Source organism: Cottoperca gobio, chromosome 14 (assembly GCF_900634415.1).
Source record: "Cottoperca gobio chromosome 14, fCotGob3.1, whole genome shotgun sequence".
Taxonomy (NCBI): Eukaryota; Metazoa; Chordata; class Actinopteri; order Perciformes; family Bovichtidae; genus Cottoperca; species Cottoperca gobio.
The window spans coordinates 10302841-10322780 of NC_041368.1; the positions used below are offsets into that span (position 1 = coordinate 10302841).

The 19940-nt window shown below is 41.1% G+C and overlaps 1 protein-coding gene and 1 long non-coding RNA gene across 2 annotated transcripts in view; one reads left to right on the forward strand and one right to left on the reverse strand.

Annotated features, from left to right (window-relative positions):
* Window positions 1-368: 368 nt before the first annotated feature.
* On the reverse strand, window positions 369-3022 carry LOC115019177 (uncharacterized). The gene is made up of 4 exons (XR_003833434.1): window positions 2985-3022; window positions 2162-2220; window positions 1830-1965; window positions 369-1728 (listed from the first exon to the last, which is right to left on the reverse strand). It is a non-coding gene; the product is annotated as an uncharacterized LOC115019177 (long non-coding RNA).
* Window positions 3023-5090: 2068 nt separating this feature from the next.
* LOC115019174 (Down syndrome cell adhesion molecule-like protein 1 homolog) overlaps window positions 5091-19940 on the forward strand; it is a 55163-nt gene continuing 40313 nt past the window's right edge. The window contains 3 exon segments of the mRNA XM_029448602.1: window positions 5091-5313; window positions 14675-14995; window positions 18108-18254. Of these exon segments, the coding sequence (XP_029304462.1) occupies window positions 5091-5313; window positions 14675-14995; window positions 18108-18254 (691 nt within the window).

Here is a 19940-nt window from a genome sequence, read left to right on the forward strand (position 1 = left end):
TTATCCAATCATATTTCAGCCATGATGTGTTGCCAGGGTCCAAGAAATCTGCCCTTAGGCCTTCAGAATCAACAGTGCGGGCGTCTGTCGCTTAAAGTGAACGGAGACAAAACTGTGGCGTTATCCAATCAGATTTCGAGTTCGCGACATCGGGGCCAGCTAGCAGGCGTACGAGAACGTCAGAACGTGCACGTCTTTTGATTGGATACGCACTATATATATATATACACTATATATACTATGCAATATTGAGAGGCAAATTATTTAATAATTATTATTTTTCCCAAATCTCTCAAGACAGTCGTCTTTACTCTTACGGCCAAACTCCAACACATACTTCATATGACAGTACATCAGACATTTGAAGTTTTGACACAAACTTAATGATGTAGCTTCGAGGAGCTCAAAACATTCCATGCATATTCCTTGTTATGAAGTGGAAAGAGATGAAGCAGAGAAGACAGAGGACAGGGGAAGAATAAGTGTATGGAAATGAGAATGAGAAATCAAATATGTACATTCTTAGTAAGCAGTGTTACACATAAAGTGATAGTTCAGCTCTTTTGAAGTGAGGTTGTATAAGGACTTAAACTGATGCTGGTGCTATGGGACCTGCTGACCACCAGCTAGTAAGACAATGACTATGATTAAGTATCTCATACAACCCCACTTCAAAATAGTAGAACTAGCACTTTAATTTCAGCCATATCAATTTCTGACTAGCTCACTTTAACAAAACCTGAAAGATAAAGACTGAACGCGTCAGTTCCATTATTACCTCTTTCTGTTGGAACAGTGCAGGCCATCTGTCCTTGAAGTCCTTAATGCTGGGTTCTTGGTTTACCACCTCCTGTCGTCTGTAGGCAAACGTGCAAAGCATTTTGTCTGCGATGACCCTTTCGTTGTTTCTTAAGGTGATCTCTGTCAGAAGTTCAAGTCTTTCTTTTTCAAGGCTTTCCAGCGTCTCACCAGTAGGGAAGGATGGATAAAAGTTTGCTTCAGCTCTTTTTGGCTTTTTTACTTTTCTAGCAGGGAAACAATCTGCAGAAGCTTTGCATTTTAGGGAGTTAAAAGACAGCTCTGGACACCCCTGCACTTTGAGCTGAGTCCTGTAGTTTCCCATCTTATATATTAATCGTTGTTTCCAACCGTAGCAGCCATTGAATGAGCCTTGTTCTCTCAAGCAAGGGTGCTTTTTGATAAAGGCCTCTGCAACTGCACAGAAATGTTCATCTTCTGGGTGGGCCTTGTATCTGTAAATGTCTTCTGCTAATCTATTCAAGATATCCGACTTCATTCGGGTCCCGACAGTCAACATTTTTTGGCTCACATGGTAATCGGAATTCCCCTTTACTAGCTGCAGCTGTGTCGTATGAAAATTGTGGAACTGTAACTTCCTCTGGCCACTGTTGTGTTCGACATGAAAACAAACTCAGGGGACAAGAGGATTAGTGTGTCGCTTGATGCCAAAGAAACACTATCATCAGACTCATGTGAATGAGATGAGGTGTCCCCAAATCCTGAAGGTCAGTGGTAGAATTCAAATTTAAAAATTGATGGGCAAAATTTTTATCCATATACTGAAGTCGGATGTCACCCTTTAACCTAAAGGTATGCTTTACCACGCTCAGAAGGTCCTCAAGTGAATCTGGTATTCCATTTTGGAGACTCAGTTTCTCAATGTTGTGCTGCCCCAAAATGACTCAGTCTTGCAGGTGCCATGTTAGTCTGAGAAAAGAGCAAAAGCAGTTAATAAAGGCTGCAGCGTAATCACAACACAATATAATAATTTTATGATTTTTACACTATCACAGGTTTGAAATACAGACCAGTCATTCAGCAGTTGTTAACAGATGTGTTGTTTTGATTACTTCTTTAATTTGTATTTGCTATTCATGCCAGACATCGTGTATTTTGGGCAGTTCATTCCATAGTGAGATTGATCTGAAATGTAGCAAGCCTTCTCTAAAAAATAAAAAAGGTATTTATACACACAGTTAAAGACTCAAATCCCATGCACTTCACCTTTACTGTTGAAATTACTTTCAGTTCAGTCTCTATGATCAAAAGTTGTATTCAATTCAGGACACAGACCTGTACATACAGCCGCTTTAATCTTATCAATAGCAAGAAAGCACTCTATTATAAAATGAGAACTTACCTTAGGTAACGTAATTCCAGCCCGGAATTATGTCCACCACAAACAACTCAAGGAAAAATCTTGAGAAGAACATTTTAAATACATTAATATTAGGTAGCAGGGAAATGTCTATTCAGTTTAAAGCTTTAATCAGACCTGGTAACTGGTTTAAGACCGCGAAGACAGTGGTGTCTGTAGCACGTGTTAGTATGTGCTTATTAGCACGTGGGAGTTCCACAGATCGTGGATGAAGCGAGGCCCTGACTAGCTATCATTTGCCTCACCATTTCTGATCTGTTTGATCTAGTGTGCTAATAAATAGCTAACTTGAGTTACACCAGTACAAAACTAGGGCTGTCAAGCGCGATTAATCTGCGTTAATTTCTTTGTCACGTTATTTTTTTTGTGATTAATTATTCAAAATTAACGCTCTAATTTGACAGTCCTATACAAACATAAATACACAGACTACCACCACCCTCAAACGAACTAACCTACTTAGCATCCGCTTGACAGTTTGCTAGCTCCAGGCTCGCTAGCAAAATGCTAACTGGCATTAGCGGCAGGCCACCATAGCGATTCTAATTAGCTACTGACTAACTTAAGTATCACGTTTAACTGTAATTGGTACACAGTGGATTTAATATAAAGTTGTACCAATTATTATTTAACAGAAAACCAGCTAAATGCATCCAAAATATGCTAATTTATGCTAATAAAATATGCTAATTTATAAAAAGCTAAAACTAAATTGACGATTCAGGTGGATAATTTTATGTCTAACACATTACGTTATTTTTAACTTAAATAAAAAATGTTTAAAACAAACTTGCATTAAACTTACCTTATTTCCAAATCCAAATGTAAGTGGCCCAACCAGTTGTAGTCACGAGGGAAAATCAAGATCTGAAAACGGACCTGACGTGATGACGTCACGACGTCAGGCGCACCTGATACGGGTTCACTGATAGTAGAATATCAGGTTGAGGGAACAAAGTATAATTTCAAATTGATATAATCCACAAACGTAGATTGCCATCACTAAAGCAGATATTTAAATTAAATTAATTCAAAATATTACTTTACTTCAACTACTACTGAAATACACTTTTTAGAGTGTAACAACAACATCCATGATTTATGATTTTAAAGTTGTCTTATCTTCATTTTTTTCCATGAACTGCAACCCCTCTGATATTTGGAGGAGTTTGCTCAGAGGTCAGTGATCATGTATTTGGTTGGAGTTGTTATGTTCAGCCAGTGGCAATAAATGGATTATTCAATACAACATGGTTAATCCCTGCATGCATAAGTAAAGAGATTTTGCACAAAGAAATATAAAGATTTGTTTAAAAAAAAGGAAATGTTCACATCATAAATATTTAGAAAAATGGCCTACAAAGTGACACACACATAATCACATACGTCGACAAGTTTATATACCACTAAATCATTGTGCAGAAATGTGCAAAAATGGGCCCATATGCACTGGCATGTTTGAGTCTAACCAGCAGATGTCAGCAGTGACCCGCATGTGGAGCCAGAGGCTCGACCTCCGGTCAGATCTCCAGACCGCAGCGAGGAGAGAAGGTGAGGCTAACCTTTTCTTGAAGTTATTTAAGTTTAAGGACACCCATGTTTTCAACGAGATAATTCTTACACACAGGCGTCAAAAACACATGTCTAGATATTATTGATTGCTATAAGGCTACAGTCATATTATGTGTTCTTAAAAGTGGGCAGAAAACGTTTGCTCCCATAAGAGTCTGAGCTTTATTTGACTTTGAACAAAACAATTATTAGAAGGATATGCTTAAAAGGAATTATTTTTATTTTTAACATAGGCTTTAGTTAATGAATTACACGTAAACCAATTAAATACACTTCTCTGCTGTTAATTTGATCATTTCTGTTAGTGGTGTAAAAATAAAATCTCCTTCTTCAAACCATCTGATTCAGTCCACATTCTTGCTTGGAGAATGGGGCGTGTGTACTAAAATTATATTACAAAATAATGCCAAATACTTATATTTTATTGAAGATATAAGAGTGACGGTCTTCTACAATGTGAGTTAATCGATCAGACAACTTTTCTCCTAAAATCACACTGAATTCATATATATTCCTTTTCGAAATGATTTTACTGGTCTTAGCCTGAAGGCTGTGCGGCTGGTACAACAGACGATCTTCTCAGATCCACCACTTGCATCCACAGTGACTTTAAATATTCTATGAACTGGGAGTGTCCTGCAACTTGCCGTCCTAATTTATGCTTATGCAGGGGAGCTTTTCACATCAGGCGCAACAGAGAGCTGGGTGAAATGGGAAAATAGCAATGTAGAAAGTTGCTCACTATGTGTTAAGGATTAACTGAAACCCTTTGGTAATTGGTTTGATATACCTGCTGTGTTATTCACCTGATGTGTGTGGAAGTGTCATGCCCCACACCCCGCTACTCTCTCTCTCTCTCTCTCTCTCTCTCTCTCTCTCTCTCTCTCTCTCTCTCTCTCTCTCTCTCTCTCTCTCTCTCCTCTCTCTCTGCAGTGCATATCTGTGTGCAAATGTCTAAGCACGTTAGCTCCGAAAGACAAAGAAAAACAGTCATTAGGTGGTGTAGCTCCAGGTCCCTGTGATTAAGGCCCAAACTGCAGTGAAAAATACATTAATACATTTTCGCAGCAGCCTGAGTGGCTTTTGTAGATCCATATTGCGCAAAGAAACGCGGTCATCAGGGGCGCACAGGTGGGTGCGCTCTCCAAGGTGCCAACATATCTGTCTACGCAGCTCCACCGCTCACACAAACTGGCAATTTGGACACAACTGGACCAAAATCCACTGTTGAGCTCACATCAACCATCGGCTTTGCTGTGCCCCCTCGTTCCTCGGTGTTTGATTAGTGTATGAAGGATGGATTTGCATGCACAGTAGTCTTGGGAGGAGAGGAGGGGACATGGGCGGGGCTGAGGCGCCTCTCATTTCCCCTCCATGCTTAGCGGGGCAGCAGGGCTGGAGAGACCTCCGGGGAGCACAGTCGCCAGTCCAGCACGGAGACCCGCCTGGCCAAAAAACCGCGCCTCACACTTGCCAGGATTGCCAAATATTCCTGAAAAATATACCTGCTATTTATGGCATGTGGCTTGTAACTTTACTCCTGCTGTACTCTCTCCAAGAAGGTAAGAGAAAAAAAGAAATGCTTGAAATATTTCCAATCCTGTGAACTGGGTGCTGGAGTGTTGCTGTGTTTTAAGTTGAATGAAAAGTGATAATTAATCGAAAGCTTAATTGATTTGTGGCGGTGAATGATATGTGTGGCTTGTGCTTTGATGTATCATCGGAAGCCTTATGATGAGGAATTGATTGAAAATTATTCTATAAATCAAAATGTGTAAACCTGCTGCGGTTGAACTAAATATCGTGAAAGTAAAAGGTGTGAAGTGATTTTTTTTTTACCTGACTGTTTTGTGGTTTTATGCAGTGGCCTCAGATGGTGCTGATAGCACGGATTGTTTTCGCATTACCAACTCCAGTTATGAATATGTAAAATGGCTGAATAGGGAGAATGAGGTGCAAATACAGAGGGAGGGTGAGAGAGAAATGAAAACATGTATCGGCCTGCAATTATAGCAATTGATTACCAATTTTAGAACAAATTCACTCGAAATGTGGCAGTCCTGTAAAGTTTTGATGGGAATTCTTGAGATTTATGTTATCTAGATGCTCTCGTTGTGTAGCCTTTGCTAATTGCAGCTGTTTTCATGGACTATATTAGGCACAAGCGCTCCATTACACAGAGATGCTCTTTTTTTAGGATGAGATTTGTTTTAGGGTTTTAATTATTTTCTGTGTGATGACAAATTGTTGCCTTTTTAAATTGGATGAAAATATAAGGCCCCCTTTTTTCCACAACGGCCTTAATAGTTTAATGGATCTACTCCCACATAAAGGCCATAATTGGTGCATTCAGATTTGTCCTCTTTATTTAATTAATTTGGTCTCCTCAGTTTCTTTCTTTTGTTAAATTGTGTATATACATATAAAAGACATGCTATTTATTTAAATGGATTCTCTCCTGTTCGGTGTATGCAGTAAATCCCTGACCCTACTGCAAAGTTGATCTTCTGCTATTACAGTGCATTATAATAATCCTGAACAAATCTGCGTCGAAAATAACAGAAATTCAACACCATCTCCCCATGAGAGCATTTTCTAAGGCCTTTGTGTTGCCTGCCTGTTTGGAGCCATGTTTACATATTGTTTTGTTCTTATTAACTCAGGGCCTGATAAGGTGTACATTTATTTAGCAAAAAGTCTGGGGTATGGTGAATATAAAGAAGGAATATGGCTGTTCTCGATGCAAACGAGTTGATTAAAATAGGCCATTTTAAGTTCTGGCATTTTCTCATATTGTTTTTTATTTTTATATCAATTAACAATTAGTCACATATGTACTGTGTTGTCCGTGCGGTGTTTTCTCTAACTCTTAAATTCACTACGCTTTCCCAATATTTGCTATTGATTTAAAGCAATTATTCAACTTGAAAGCTGTGAATTCAGAGCCTCTCTGGGTTTTGCGGAATCATAGTAATTTGCGCAAATTTATTTCACCAAATGAGAAACTCCAGGGGCGTGGGTGCAGATTATAGACTTGCCCGGTCATGTTTCTCACTAATAGCGCACCTGGACCCCGCGGACGTGTTCGCGCGTGCGTCACGGCTCGTGTGTGTGTGTGTGTTTGTGGGCGCGCGGATGAGGGGACGTGACGGGGACACCCCTCTTTGGTTTTGTTGTTAAACGTTGGACACTTTTGGGGTGTTATTTCTGCAGGAGCTAACCTGGATGTTCACTCATTTATTTATTTACAAGATTTTTGAAATATATACTGTTGATAAAAAATATTTCTAAATTGTGTCAGAGACATAAGGAGGCAATCAGGGTGTAGGGTAATTAACGGATTTTTAAAAAAGCTTGAAGGTTAATAACAGTTAACCAAATAGAGCACAATGCCTATAATTTTCTTAAGTGATTTTAAATATTATACCTGATTAAATGGTTGTATTGTGATTTTTAATTGGTCATTTATAAACAGAAACATGTGTTTTATTCTAGCTATCGTTTTAAATGAAATTCACAGACTAGTATTTCCTGTAATTGTGGAATAATTATCAATCAATAAAATCCACTGTAACATAAGGCCTGCTGTAGGCCCATTCTGAATTTTGAATTTAAAATATAATTCATTAAACGAAATAAGAAAGGATTTGTGTGACATTCAAACAATAAAACTTGAAATTTAATTTGAGGTGTGTAAAGCAATAAGGTGATCCCTCACCCTGGCACACTTCGTCCTCTCCACTGCTCACCCGCTACAAATAGAAATATGCAAAATCCATCCCCCCCCCCCCCCCCCCCCCCCCCCCCCCCTTCCCTCCCCAGTCCAATTCCCTGTGCTGCCTTTGCAAGGCTGCACAATTAAAGCTGCAATCTGAGCTATAGGCAGTACTCAATGACAAAGCCCTGTGGTCCACAGGGGTGCCAATCATTACTCAGGCAGGGCACAGGCCTACATTTTTTACCAGCTGAAACCCGGCATCATTTAATTTTACAAAAACACCCAGTTTAAAGAGGGTTAAAAGAGAAATATCGAGCTCTCTGTGTGCTTTTGGTTGTAATTTGGTCCTTTCAGCGATTATACATGATTTTGATTTATTTTAAAATGAGGGAATTGTTCTCCAACAATAATATGAAATATGGAAATGTCTAATGAACAGATGCTCTAATGTTGGCCATTTTTAAAAGACAATCATTAAAGAAATCAAGGTCTGATGATTGCTCAAACAATTTGCTTTGCATCTCCTACACTTTTCACTCTAAAAACCAGCAGTTCAATACAAGTTAACAACAAAAATGTCAGTTATTCTTCTGAAATTAACAAAGCAAAAAATATTTGCACACAAATATCGATCAATGTTGTTGCCTAATGGTGGGCAAAGTGTGCTTGTGTAAGAGAAACGGAGCTCATTGCACTTTGCAGCTCGCCAATAGGATGCCACAGCTCTGTCACTGGCATCCCTGCTCTCCCATTCGTCCTTAAATCTATTATAAATCCCAACGAGATTACGAATAAGAACTAATCATTTAAAACAACAACAACAAAAAAAGATGTAAATGAACACCGTAGACAGTAAGAAATGTTTTTTCCCAGCGAGAACTGCTAAATTGAGCCAGACCTCCTCCAAATTGTATTGGATGCTGGGGCTGCATTTTCAGAAGGAGGGTGCGTTCAGCAAATGTCAAATCTCTGAAGCAAGTAGTTGTTTTTGTTGGATCTCTCTCTCTATCTCAATCTCTCTCTCCATCTCTCCCTCCCTCCATCGCTTCCTCTCGCTGTAACTCCCCTCCCTCTCTCTCCCTCATCACTAGGCAGAATTAAAGGCTGGGGGAGGGGCAGTTTATGCAGACTGTGCTGGGACTTGTGATCCACAGATTTGATATTCACATTAAGAGAGAAACTGGCTGCTTTGATGTGAGGGGGAGCAGGTCCCAGGGGACTGCTGAAGTAGCACACTTTTTTTTTTACTGACACAGCACAGGCCGGGGGTGTGTGTGGGGGGGTGGGGGGTGTGGGTGTTAGTGGTGTTGGGTGGGGTGGGGAGCAGATTGTTGGGGACAGGGTGTACAGAGAGACAGTAGGTGGGGAGCGGCGATACCCCTTTGTTGATTAGATGTAACCCCGACAACCTTCCCCCCTACTTCTCCACCTACTTATGCCAGACCCCTGAGGATTATCCATAAGCTTACACCTATCTTCATCCTCTTGCATCTCACCAATATTCAATTCACACCCCTTCTTGCAACGCGTTTCCTCCCACTTCCTCATCTGCTGCTGTATGTTTCCACAATCCTCTTATTAAAAACGCAACTTTCTGTCCAAAAACACCTGACGGAGGTGGCAGGACAGGAAGGGACAGAACACAGGAGTTACAGTGGAAAATGAATAGCAAGCGCTTGAGGAGAGGAGGGAGAGGTTCTTTGACAGTTCTCATGTGCATGTCTTATCTCTGTTAAGTTGAATCCTACTTTTGACCTTTACTGTGTCTCCTGCACTGAATCCAATAAAGGTGAAATGCTGTAAAGATTTTATTTGACCATGATAAAGAATTTGAAAGACTGAGATGGGTGCGAGAAGAAGAGGCGGAACATGTGGAGGTATTATCCCATCCCTCTGGTCGGGCACAGGGAGTGTGAGAATGTGTGTATGTGAAACATTGAGGGGGTTCTGGTGTTTGTTTACCTCCTCATCACAATACAGTTGTGAGCGTTGAGGGTGTGTGTGTGGTGCGTGTGCACTCTTGTGCGCACTCACATCCTGGAGAGGCGTAGATCAGCTGCATTATGCATGATGAAACCTTGCATAGGTTATGACTTCTGCCTCTCCAACATACATATTCATGCGCAGCTCTCTGGCAGGATGTATAAAATAGTGGCTGCGACTCTGACAGCCTAAGCAGCGCCGTCAGTGCTCCAACACCTTCCAGTGAGGGCTGGTTTTCTCTCCGGGGCTGTGTCTGAAAGAGGTTTATGAAGCCTCCTGGGTGCAGGTGTGAACTGCTGCAGCAACACAGTAGCCCCTACAGCTTTGGTCATTTCAGTTATCAGGGCACTGACTGTCCACTCGCTGTTGGGGTTCTTCGTTGATATGCATCACTTTGAAAGGTGGTGTCACCGAAATGAACAGGGGCACCATGTGCGTGGGATGGAGTTGACCCAAACTTTTAAAGCCCACCTGCAGGTATCATTGTATTTGTATTTGGTAGAAGTAAAGCTGCAACGTTTAGTTAATTATTAATCATCTATTGCCAACTATTTTGATGATCCATTAATCGTTTCCGCTCCACATTCCCTGTTTCCAGATTCCCTCTTGGGAGGATTTGCCATGTTTCTCTGTTTTCTAACATTGTAAGCAGAATATCTTTGGGTTTTAGACTGTTGGTTTGACCTGACATTTCTAAGTCTAAATGATTGATCACATAATTGAAAATCGAAAGTATCAATAATGAAAATAAATTGTTATTTGCAGCCCTTGATAACATGTAGCATTATTTCTGTTTATTTAGGGTAACCTATGAGTTGATAACAATATATCTATTACATTTGTCATTTGATGTTATCTTATCATTAAGAAAACATTGACATATAACTGACAAGCAGTGTCTGTTATAGGTTGATTTCAGAGAGGAGTAAAACTCAGTACCTGCTGTATGTCCACTGTAGTACACAACATGCTTTTGTAATGAACACATATCTTGCCCATTACCCTAAAGATCTCTATCTAGCAAAGGTTTTGTAAAAAAAAATGAATCTTCCATATGCAAAAGTTCAATAATAGTTAGAAGACCATGAATTTAGACAAAAGTTTATGTTAAATTGATCTGTTTGGCTTAACTGTAACAACCTCACATGTCATCGATGTGTTCATTGGCTAAATGTTGCCTGAGCTGTCATTTGATCATCGGCGTGTGTTTGAGGCATATTATCAGATTCAACCATATAAACATGTTGAAAGGCTGTGCATTAGGGAGAGTGCATCTGGCCCAAGTTGAATTTCATCTTTGACATTGACATTTTAGTACTTTTCCATTTGGATTCAGCCACGACAGAGATGTGTTCACCATGCAGTCTCTGTCGTTTACCTCACTGTTGGCTGTGGCATTTTGTTTTCTTGGCACACATAGACCGCTTGTCTGTACAGGTTGGCACAGGTGGTATGTAGTGTTTCGACTGTTGGTTTTAAGTGGAGTGGAAAGTCCGCCAGTCTGGCACAAACCAGGACTGCGCCAGTTGAGTTTTGGAGCGTGCCCAGTGTGATATGCCTGACCACACCTAACCAAACAGCAATTTTTCTTTAAACACTATTTTTTACCAGTGGTGGAAGAAGTACTTTTACTTCAGTAAAAGGAGCAATACTACAGTGTAAAAATACTCTGTTACAAGTAAAATTCCTGCATTCAAAACGTTACTTTATTACAAGTAAAAAAGTTCAAGCATCAAAATATACTTAAAGTACGAAAAGTAAAAGAAGTCATTATGCAGAACGGCCCTTAAATAATATTATTACTGGTAAAGCTGGAGCTTTGTATACTGCTGGGTAGCTTAACATACTTTATAATGTATTAGTTGATATTTTTATTAATAATCTAAGTAAAACGCAGATAAATGAAGACGAATGAATGAACAAGATGTTTGAGATGTAGTGGGGTAGAACAATAAAGTAGCATACAATGAAACTACTCTACAAGTAGAGCACAATAACCTCAAAATTGTACTTAAGTAGAGTACTTTAGTAAATGTAGTTAGTTACTGTCCACCACTGATGTTTACCAAACCTGTACGGTGTGCACACTCAAATGCACACTATTTGCATACACTCATTCACCTCTACAAACATGTCTTCAGCATTTCTTTATTTGCAACTCGAAATATTTGGGACAGTGTGACAGAATTTGGGACTTAGTGACTTGAAGGTTTCTAAATGTAATATTGTTCATTGGGTCACTGTTGTTAGATTAAATTGTTGCATTGTTCTTTATTCAGTCACAGCTTTCAAGTGCCAGCGCCACCATGGCAACCCACTCTGTCTCCTCCCAGTGTGACTGAGCGCTGAGAGCTGCTTTTGGAGTGTGTATGTGTTTATGTGTATGCATGAGTGTGTATGTTTGTGTGTGTGTGTGTGTGTGTGTGTGTGTGCTGGGTGAGTGCACGTGTGGTTCGCCTGGTTTTGACAGGCTCTGAGTGGTGGGAGTTTGCTCTGATCCCCTTTCTATTCCACTTCCCGCTCCATCAGTCCCAGTGCTCCCCAGCCCCCCCAGTGCCCGGGCCCCCAGGCCATATAATCTACTGTATGAGAGGTTCTCCTGCTGCCCCCCCCCCCACCCCCCCACCCGGGCACTCAGAGTGACCCCCACACTCCTCCACTTTAGTCCTGTCCCCCCATTGGGAGATTATAGATATTGCAATCTTTAATATGGGCTTTATGCTCAGGGGCCATTATCAGTAATCTGCAAAGGGGAGGGAGTCTGACCTGGTTTTTGCAGCCCACCACTGGACTGCCAGACATATTTTCATATACCATCTGTAACATTCTGCCCAGCTTTATCAATCTCTAGTCTACTTCTTTGAAAGGAATTATTAACAAACCCTCCTGGATGGGACAAATCGCTGCGTCTTTCTTCGATCTGGTGCTTAGTGGCAGCACAGTGACGCTGTTGACGGTGGTGATTGATTCTGTTAATGTTTTTCTGTATTCATCACCCATAGCTTAAAGCCACATTTCTTTAAAGACATTGTCTAAACAAAGTCTAAATGGTTGGATGATCAGATACAATATTTTCTCTCACTCGTGATTCCTTGTGTTTGGTGTTAATGCTCCAGAAGGTCATATCTGATGGACTTTTTGATTCTCTGCAACAATATCACAAACTAAACTTAACGTCACTGTTCACACAGATGGTTTTGATTCTCACAACTATTTTGGGTATTGTGCTTTGTGGACCTGTGAAATCCCTCAACCTTACAGTTCATGATTATTCTAAAATGATGTGAACATGACCATCATTTAGCTGGTAATGACACTCACATATTGTAATGATCAATCTAAGTATTGAAACTTCTATCTGCAGACGTTGAATATGTCTGACTCTGTACAGTGTCACAGAACATAATAATGTCTTTGTACACTGAGTGCAGTTAACAGCTGTGATTGGTGATACTGCTGTTGTAAAGTCGGAAAACAGATAATGTGGACCACGGGGAGTCAAAACTTATTTGATTTTGAAAAAAACATTGGTCAATTATCAATTAGACAGAAATAACGGCCATCTACTTTGATAATCAATGAACCTTTTTTAAAGAAAATAATTCCCGGGTTGTAGCCTCTCAGTTGTGAGAATTTGCTGCTTTTCTTTACCTAACGTGATAATAAATGGAAGATCTCTGAGTTTTAAAGTGTTGGTCAGACAAAACAAGCAATTTGATGGCATCACCTTGGGCTGTAGGGAAGGGCCTTTTATCCACCAAAATGATTAATTGATGGTTTAATCATCGTCCTGATTTTAAAAAATCATAAATTCATATTGTAATAACTCATTATGCATTATCCATTTTGCATTCAATGATTCCAGGATAAAAGAAATTATCAGATATGTTTTGTAACCGCACCACAAAGAGTTTATGAAATCAACTAATGATCATTAGTAAGGATTAAACATAAAAGCACAAAGACCACCTTACAAAAAACCTTGATGTGGCCACTTTGTCAGAAGTAAGATGTTACAACATGTCAGTGATAATAATTACATTTTACATTAAATCATTAAATCAAATGCTATTTAATCAATTAAATAAAAGGTAATAGCATTATATTCAAACTGCATTTATTCATGTATAATAAATATTGGCGTGGTTTTTAAAATTCAGATATTTCTACAAGCATTATTTAATAGACGAGAAACAGCGGAAAAATCAATTTGATGCATTTTTTTAAAAAGAGGAAAAAAACACAGTCATGATTTAACAACAACCACAGTGTGCTGAGTGCTAATTTCATCCAATTTGGATCAAGATCCTGGATCTTTCAGTGTCTGTTAGTATCTTCCATGATGTGTTACAGACTTTCTGAGCTGAACATTAACAGGGTGAACATGTGGCGCTGTGGTGTTGTATTATATATCTTTCAGAATCAGTGATGGCAACGTCCACATCTGTCCGTCAGCAGTGTCCCCCCCACTCTTCTTTCTCTTCTAATCTTTCCTATTATGACCCCAAATGTAAGAGTCCCTCCTCCTCCTTCCCTCTTCTCACTCTCCTTTCTCTGATGGAGCTGTATGTGTTTAATCTGAGTGCCAATGAAGAACATTCCTGCATGTGAGTGTGTGTGTTTGTGAGTGTGTGCTTGCGTGTGTGTGTGTGTGTGTTAAATATGTAAGGAGATTAAATAGACTTAAATCTCTGCGTCTGGCATAGAAATTCCAATCACATAACCTATCATCGAGTTCCCTCTCTCTGTCTTTGTTTGTGTATGTGTGCACACACTGTATGGAGGTAACAGGCTCCTCCTCCCTCCGATCCATCTAAACCATCACAGGCTTTAGCCCAAATCCCTGGCTTTCTGGATCACATGACTGATGTTTGCAGCTGGACATTTGACATATATTTGTTATGATTATTTTGCAACACATTTGAAGGGCATTCCCACTCTGTCCATTTTATTGTCCATTAATGTGATGCCGATTGCTTTAAATCAGAGGCAGTGGAATCCTGTTTGTTAGCTTATACAGTGTGTGTGTGTGTGTGTGTGTGTGTGTGTGTGTGTGTGTGTGTGTGTGTGTGTGTGTGTGTGTGTGTGTGTGTGTGTGTGTGTGTCTGTGTGTGCGTGCGTGCGTGTGTGTATACAGCACATAACAAGTGCTCATGGATGTCCTTTCACCTCCACCTCGGCCTGTTGTTAAATGATGTTGTGTTGTCTGTTTGCCCCTGCAGTACACAGTGAGGATGTGGGCTCCACCAGGCTGTACTTTGTGAATGCCTCCCTGCAGAGGGTAACCTACTCCAGCTCGGTGGGGGTGTCCCTGCCCTGTCCAGCAGGGGGCACCCCCAGTGCCATACTGCGCTGGTACCTGGCCACCGGCGACGACATCTACGACGTGCCCCACATCCGGCACGTGCACGCCAATGGCACCCTACAGCTGTACCCCTTCTCGCCCTCCGCCTACAATAGCTACATCCACGACAACGACTACTTCTGCACTGCCGAGAACCAAGCCGGCAAGATCCGCAGCCCCAACATCCGCATCAAAGCTGGTGAGTTGGGACCGCTGTAGGGAAGGGGAATAGGCCTCAGGCCTGGTCCACACCTACACAGGTATTTTTGTAAATCCCGTTCACAAAAGCACTGTTGAAAAAAATTCTCTGTCCAGATGATAATGCAACAACACAATCAAAGAGCTATCAAGGCCAATGTGCATATTTGACCACACACACACACACGCACACTCACACGCACACGCACACGCACACACACACACACACACACACACACAGACACACACACACACACACACACGCACACGCACACGCACACACGCACACGCACACGCACACGCACACACACACACACACACACACACACAGGTTATTTTGCCATGTCCACCAATCATGGATGTATTTATTCCGCCGTTGCACAAAATGTTGCCTTATTTGTGACGGCCAACAAAGGAGATAACGGCGCACGGTCTGATGGTACTAGACAAAAGAAATCAGGAGGTTTTGAAAACCTTCACCCTGGCTGGAAGTTTTCAAAAGCCCCTTTTTTTCAGTACTACACAGTTTTGAGGCAAAAATGCATAGAACAAGCTACATTCGCAAAAATACCCACTGCACGTGTGGACTAGGCATAACAGTAAAGCAAGACTTGTAATTGAGTTGAAAAAAGTGGGGTTGTGGTTCAAAAGGCCAAAGTGAGTCACAACATGATGAGGAATGGAGCAAAATGAGACGGTTGTGAAAGCATAAAGTAGAGCAGATGTGATTGGCAGCTGCAAAAAAAGCCCTACCCACACACAGAATCACCTGCCCTAAAATAGCCCGTCTCGACCTGAACACAGATTGACCTAGAACACAGTCTACAGAGAGAACATCTGCATCACATACTACACCAGGCCTCGGCCTTCGCTCACACCTATTTGACTGAGCTGGTGATGAACCGCTGCGCTTTATACCGACATAACCCCTTCAGCTCCATCTACAGCATGGCACCATCTGTTAGGATGAAATCCAAAACGCAACCCCTGCAGTACTTCGAGTTAAGTGGCAACTCAAATGTGATTTTTAGATGATATAACCAGATCAGATGAGAAGAGAAAAGTGTGACAATAGGTTAGATCACATTACCGGATCATCCTCATTGACAGTCTTTCACTTTTTGAAAGGTCAGTACAATAAAGTCCAGCAGGAACTTGATGGGCCCGTGGATATTATTTGAGGAATCGTTTTTAAAGCTTTGCAAGTTGGTAAAAGTAATTCCTCACCTAGTGATAAGGAGATACTGTTCTAAGTGTCAGTGACCTTATCACCATCTTTTACAGGGTATAACCTAGACAGAGGAATATTTATTTACAAACTCATATTTTTATTATACTGTTACCATACATACAAAATATCTCCAGCCTATTGTAAGAAAAAAAGAGAATAAATGAGTTATTATCATGCGTTAAAGAATAAAGAATCAATTGATAAACACTACTAGATATTATAGGTGTTCTATTTTTGGACATTTTGACCAAAAGCTGCCTCTGTTGCCATCATATTCTCTTTTCTGTCCTCCTTCTACTCCCTGCTCCATCGTTCTTCAAACTGTCCTCTTGTGCCAGACTAAATATAGCCACAGCACACTTCTTTAATTATCTCTCATTAACAAACCTAATTGGCGCTTTCCGTTGATTGGACCGCGTGAGGCTGCTTTAATAAGCGAGACCTCATCTAAAGTAAAACAGTACGTCTGGGGGTTTGGGTTCCTGCAGCTCTAGAACCGGCAGAGATACTTCACCAAACAGCTCCATCAAACCGCAGCTGGAACAAAGCTACAGCTGGATGTTAGTTACACTGCATCTATTGTCCCGCCCCCTCCTCCTTCCCATCATTCATTCAGGCCAGTCGGTCCCTCCCCCCTTCCCTCCTGCCATCAACATCTGTTTTCATATTCTGCCTCCCAACACCGACATGAACTAATACTCATATTCATTCTAATACTAATACTAGCGCCAAGTTGAGGATTTGAGCCAGGACCCTGAGCTGCATGCCAGCCGGTTGCTGCCTTCATTCCCACATGACCCAAAAGCCCAGCCTCAGGAGACGAGGGATTAGCATGAACCAAACATCCTGCAGCCAGCGGCCTCTGTCGGGCCGCGGCAGCTCTGGTGCACAGGTTATATGGCCATACAGGATGCGGACGCTTTGTCTTGGTGTTCAGTCTTGTGGCCGTGGTGTTGTACTTGCCCTGCCTTCGAACAATAATTGACAGTTGTCTCATTTGAATGACCGTCAATGAACAACAATGTTCAAACAAATTCAGTGGTGGTTCACTCCATGTTATTTCAGAAGAACTTGACAGATCTACTTTATTCTACTCCTCTGTTCAAAGAAGATGTATATTTTCATGCACTTGCATGTGTTTCCCTCTCGCAGCGGGAATGTATGCATGCTGTCATCGTATCTGTTACCAGGGAAGGGATTCCGAACCAGTTTCTTAGCAACCTTCGGATACGTCCTAGCTTTCATGTGATTTTGCTAATGAGTCCCTGCTCATTCACCAGAGTGTAAAATATTGCATGAACCTTCATAAACTGAGCACCAACAACCCTTCAGTTTACTTTGAATGTGCAGCTCACTCTGTTGCATCCTTATGAAGTTCTGTGCAAAGAAACAGGAGAAAACAGTGTTTTGAGATGATGTCATGCCAAAGCTAGAAAATAATTTCCCTGATTATCCTGCTTAATGGCAGCTAGCGCCATTTATGGTAAAAGCGGAGGCAGAATTAGAATAGTTCAAACAACACAAGAGAAGGCCAGTAATTCCCAATGAATAAATGTGGAGTTCTGTGGTAATTGATGAAAGGGCGTTTTGTCTCTGGAGTGTTAATGTGTTGTTTCTGAGGATGTAAACACAAGTAGATTATTGTTTCTGTCTCAGAACCAAAAGTGTCACATTGTGACAATGTCGTCATGATGTTCATCCACATCTTCTGGATAGATAATATCTTTAAAAGTAATAATATGTATGAAATGCATTTGTGTCTGGCTGGAAAAGCTTCTCCAACAACATTTACACCTCAACTATTCAATGGTAGGAAAATAAACTTGCATTTTGAAGCTTGAGATATCAGCTATCTAAATATGAGTTGTGCGTTTTTTTGTAGTTTTCAGGGAGCCCTACACCGTGCGGGTGGCGGACCAGCGCTCGATGCGGGGCAACGTAGCTGTGTTCAAGTGCCTCATCCCCGCTGCCGTGCAGGAGTACGTCAGCGTCGTGTCCTGGGAGAGAGACACGGTTTCCATCGTACCAGGTAGGACATCACATGAGTGAATCTGGATTATCCTGGGGGTGGGCAGGTTGATTCATTTCAAAGGATTTAGGTATGTCTTTATCTCCTGTGTGTGTGTGTGTGTGTGTGTGTGTGTGTGTGTGTGTGTGTGTGTGTGTGTGTGTGTGTGTGTGTGTGTGTGTGTGTGTGTGTGTGTGTGTGCGCGCGCGCGTGCGAGCACAGCGGATGCACCGCTGTGCTCTATGTTTGACCGAACTCTTAACTCGTGTCTTCTGTCTGCTCACTGTTCTGGATCACTGATCTGGTCCTCCTCCTCCTCCATCCTCCCTGCTTGATATCTCCTCCCTCACTCTCCTTCGTCTTCCTCCTCTCTTCACAGACATTTCCCTCTCTACTATCATTGCTTTTACATCTCATCACATACATTCCCCCCCCCATGTCACATTGTGCCTTTAATTGCGATTGACACTGCATCAGATCTGCGTTACATCTCTTCCAAATCGCATGACTATTCCACAGTTTCTCCTCATCAGATCTATTCCTGTCCTCTCCCTGCTTTTTCTACCACCATGTCCTTGAAGAACAGGGCCACAATTATAGAGACATAGGATGTCAATAGGACTGTGCCCCCACATTCATCTTCATTAACCTCATTTGTGTGTGTGTGTGTGTGTGTGTGTGTGTGTGTGTGTGTGTGTGTGTGTGTGTGTGTGTGTGTGTGTGTGTGTGTGTGTGTGTGTGCAAGAGAGAGAGACATTTAGTGTTCAGTCTTTTCTGTTTTAGTTGTTTGTGAATACATTATGAGTGTTTTTTATGTGATTATATATTGTGTGTAATGTATGTTTTGAAATGTTTATTTTCTGCATTTAATATGCTTGCAATAACAATGTGGGAGAGAGGGATGAGAGGTGGAGGAAAAAATGAACCAAAGGAAGAGAAGCAAGGAGGGTAGTAGGGCAAGAACGGCCTCGGGTCCTGGCAGATGGCGTTTTATATTATATGTATGCAAAACACACTGACAGTGTCACACATACACATGCACCAAGGTTGCAGTAGTTTGTTTTTGTCGGACATTTTAGTGTGTTTTTCAGTTTTCACGTACAGTACGGTAGTGTTTTACTATACTTTGTATTAGATTTGTGTCTTCAGATACCTCCTGGCAGAAAACTTCAACAATGAGGAACAACACATTTTTTCGGAATTACCAAAACATTGTGTTACTGTATTAAAAATCTGATCAATGTGTTACATACATATATGTTGTAAAAGTTGGCTACATACACACCTTTTAAAATTCAGTTTGATCAGACATTCACACACTACTTCTATTTATTTGTTATAGCTAAAAGTTTTGCTTAACAAATTGTTAAAATTTGATTTGAGTTGTTGTTGTTTTCAAATCTAAATTTTTTTCCCTTTTCTGATTTGCTGTTTTCACTTTAAAATCAAGAGTGATTCTTCATTTACCTTTCCTCTGCTGTCCCTCTTTGCATTAAGAGCTCCTGTCACGGTTCACAGTGACTTCCTGTGTTTTCTAAACATAAACACAGTTGATCTGCTGTGGACGGGCCAGTCCTCTGTGTGTGTATTTATGTTATTGTTTTATGTATGGGGTGTTGCTGTGTATGCTGTCATGAGGCTGCTGTGTGTAATTAGGGGTATATAGGTCAGTTGATGAGCAGTGAGTGTGAGGATCAGATGTTGAAC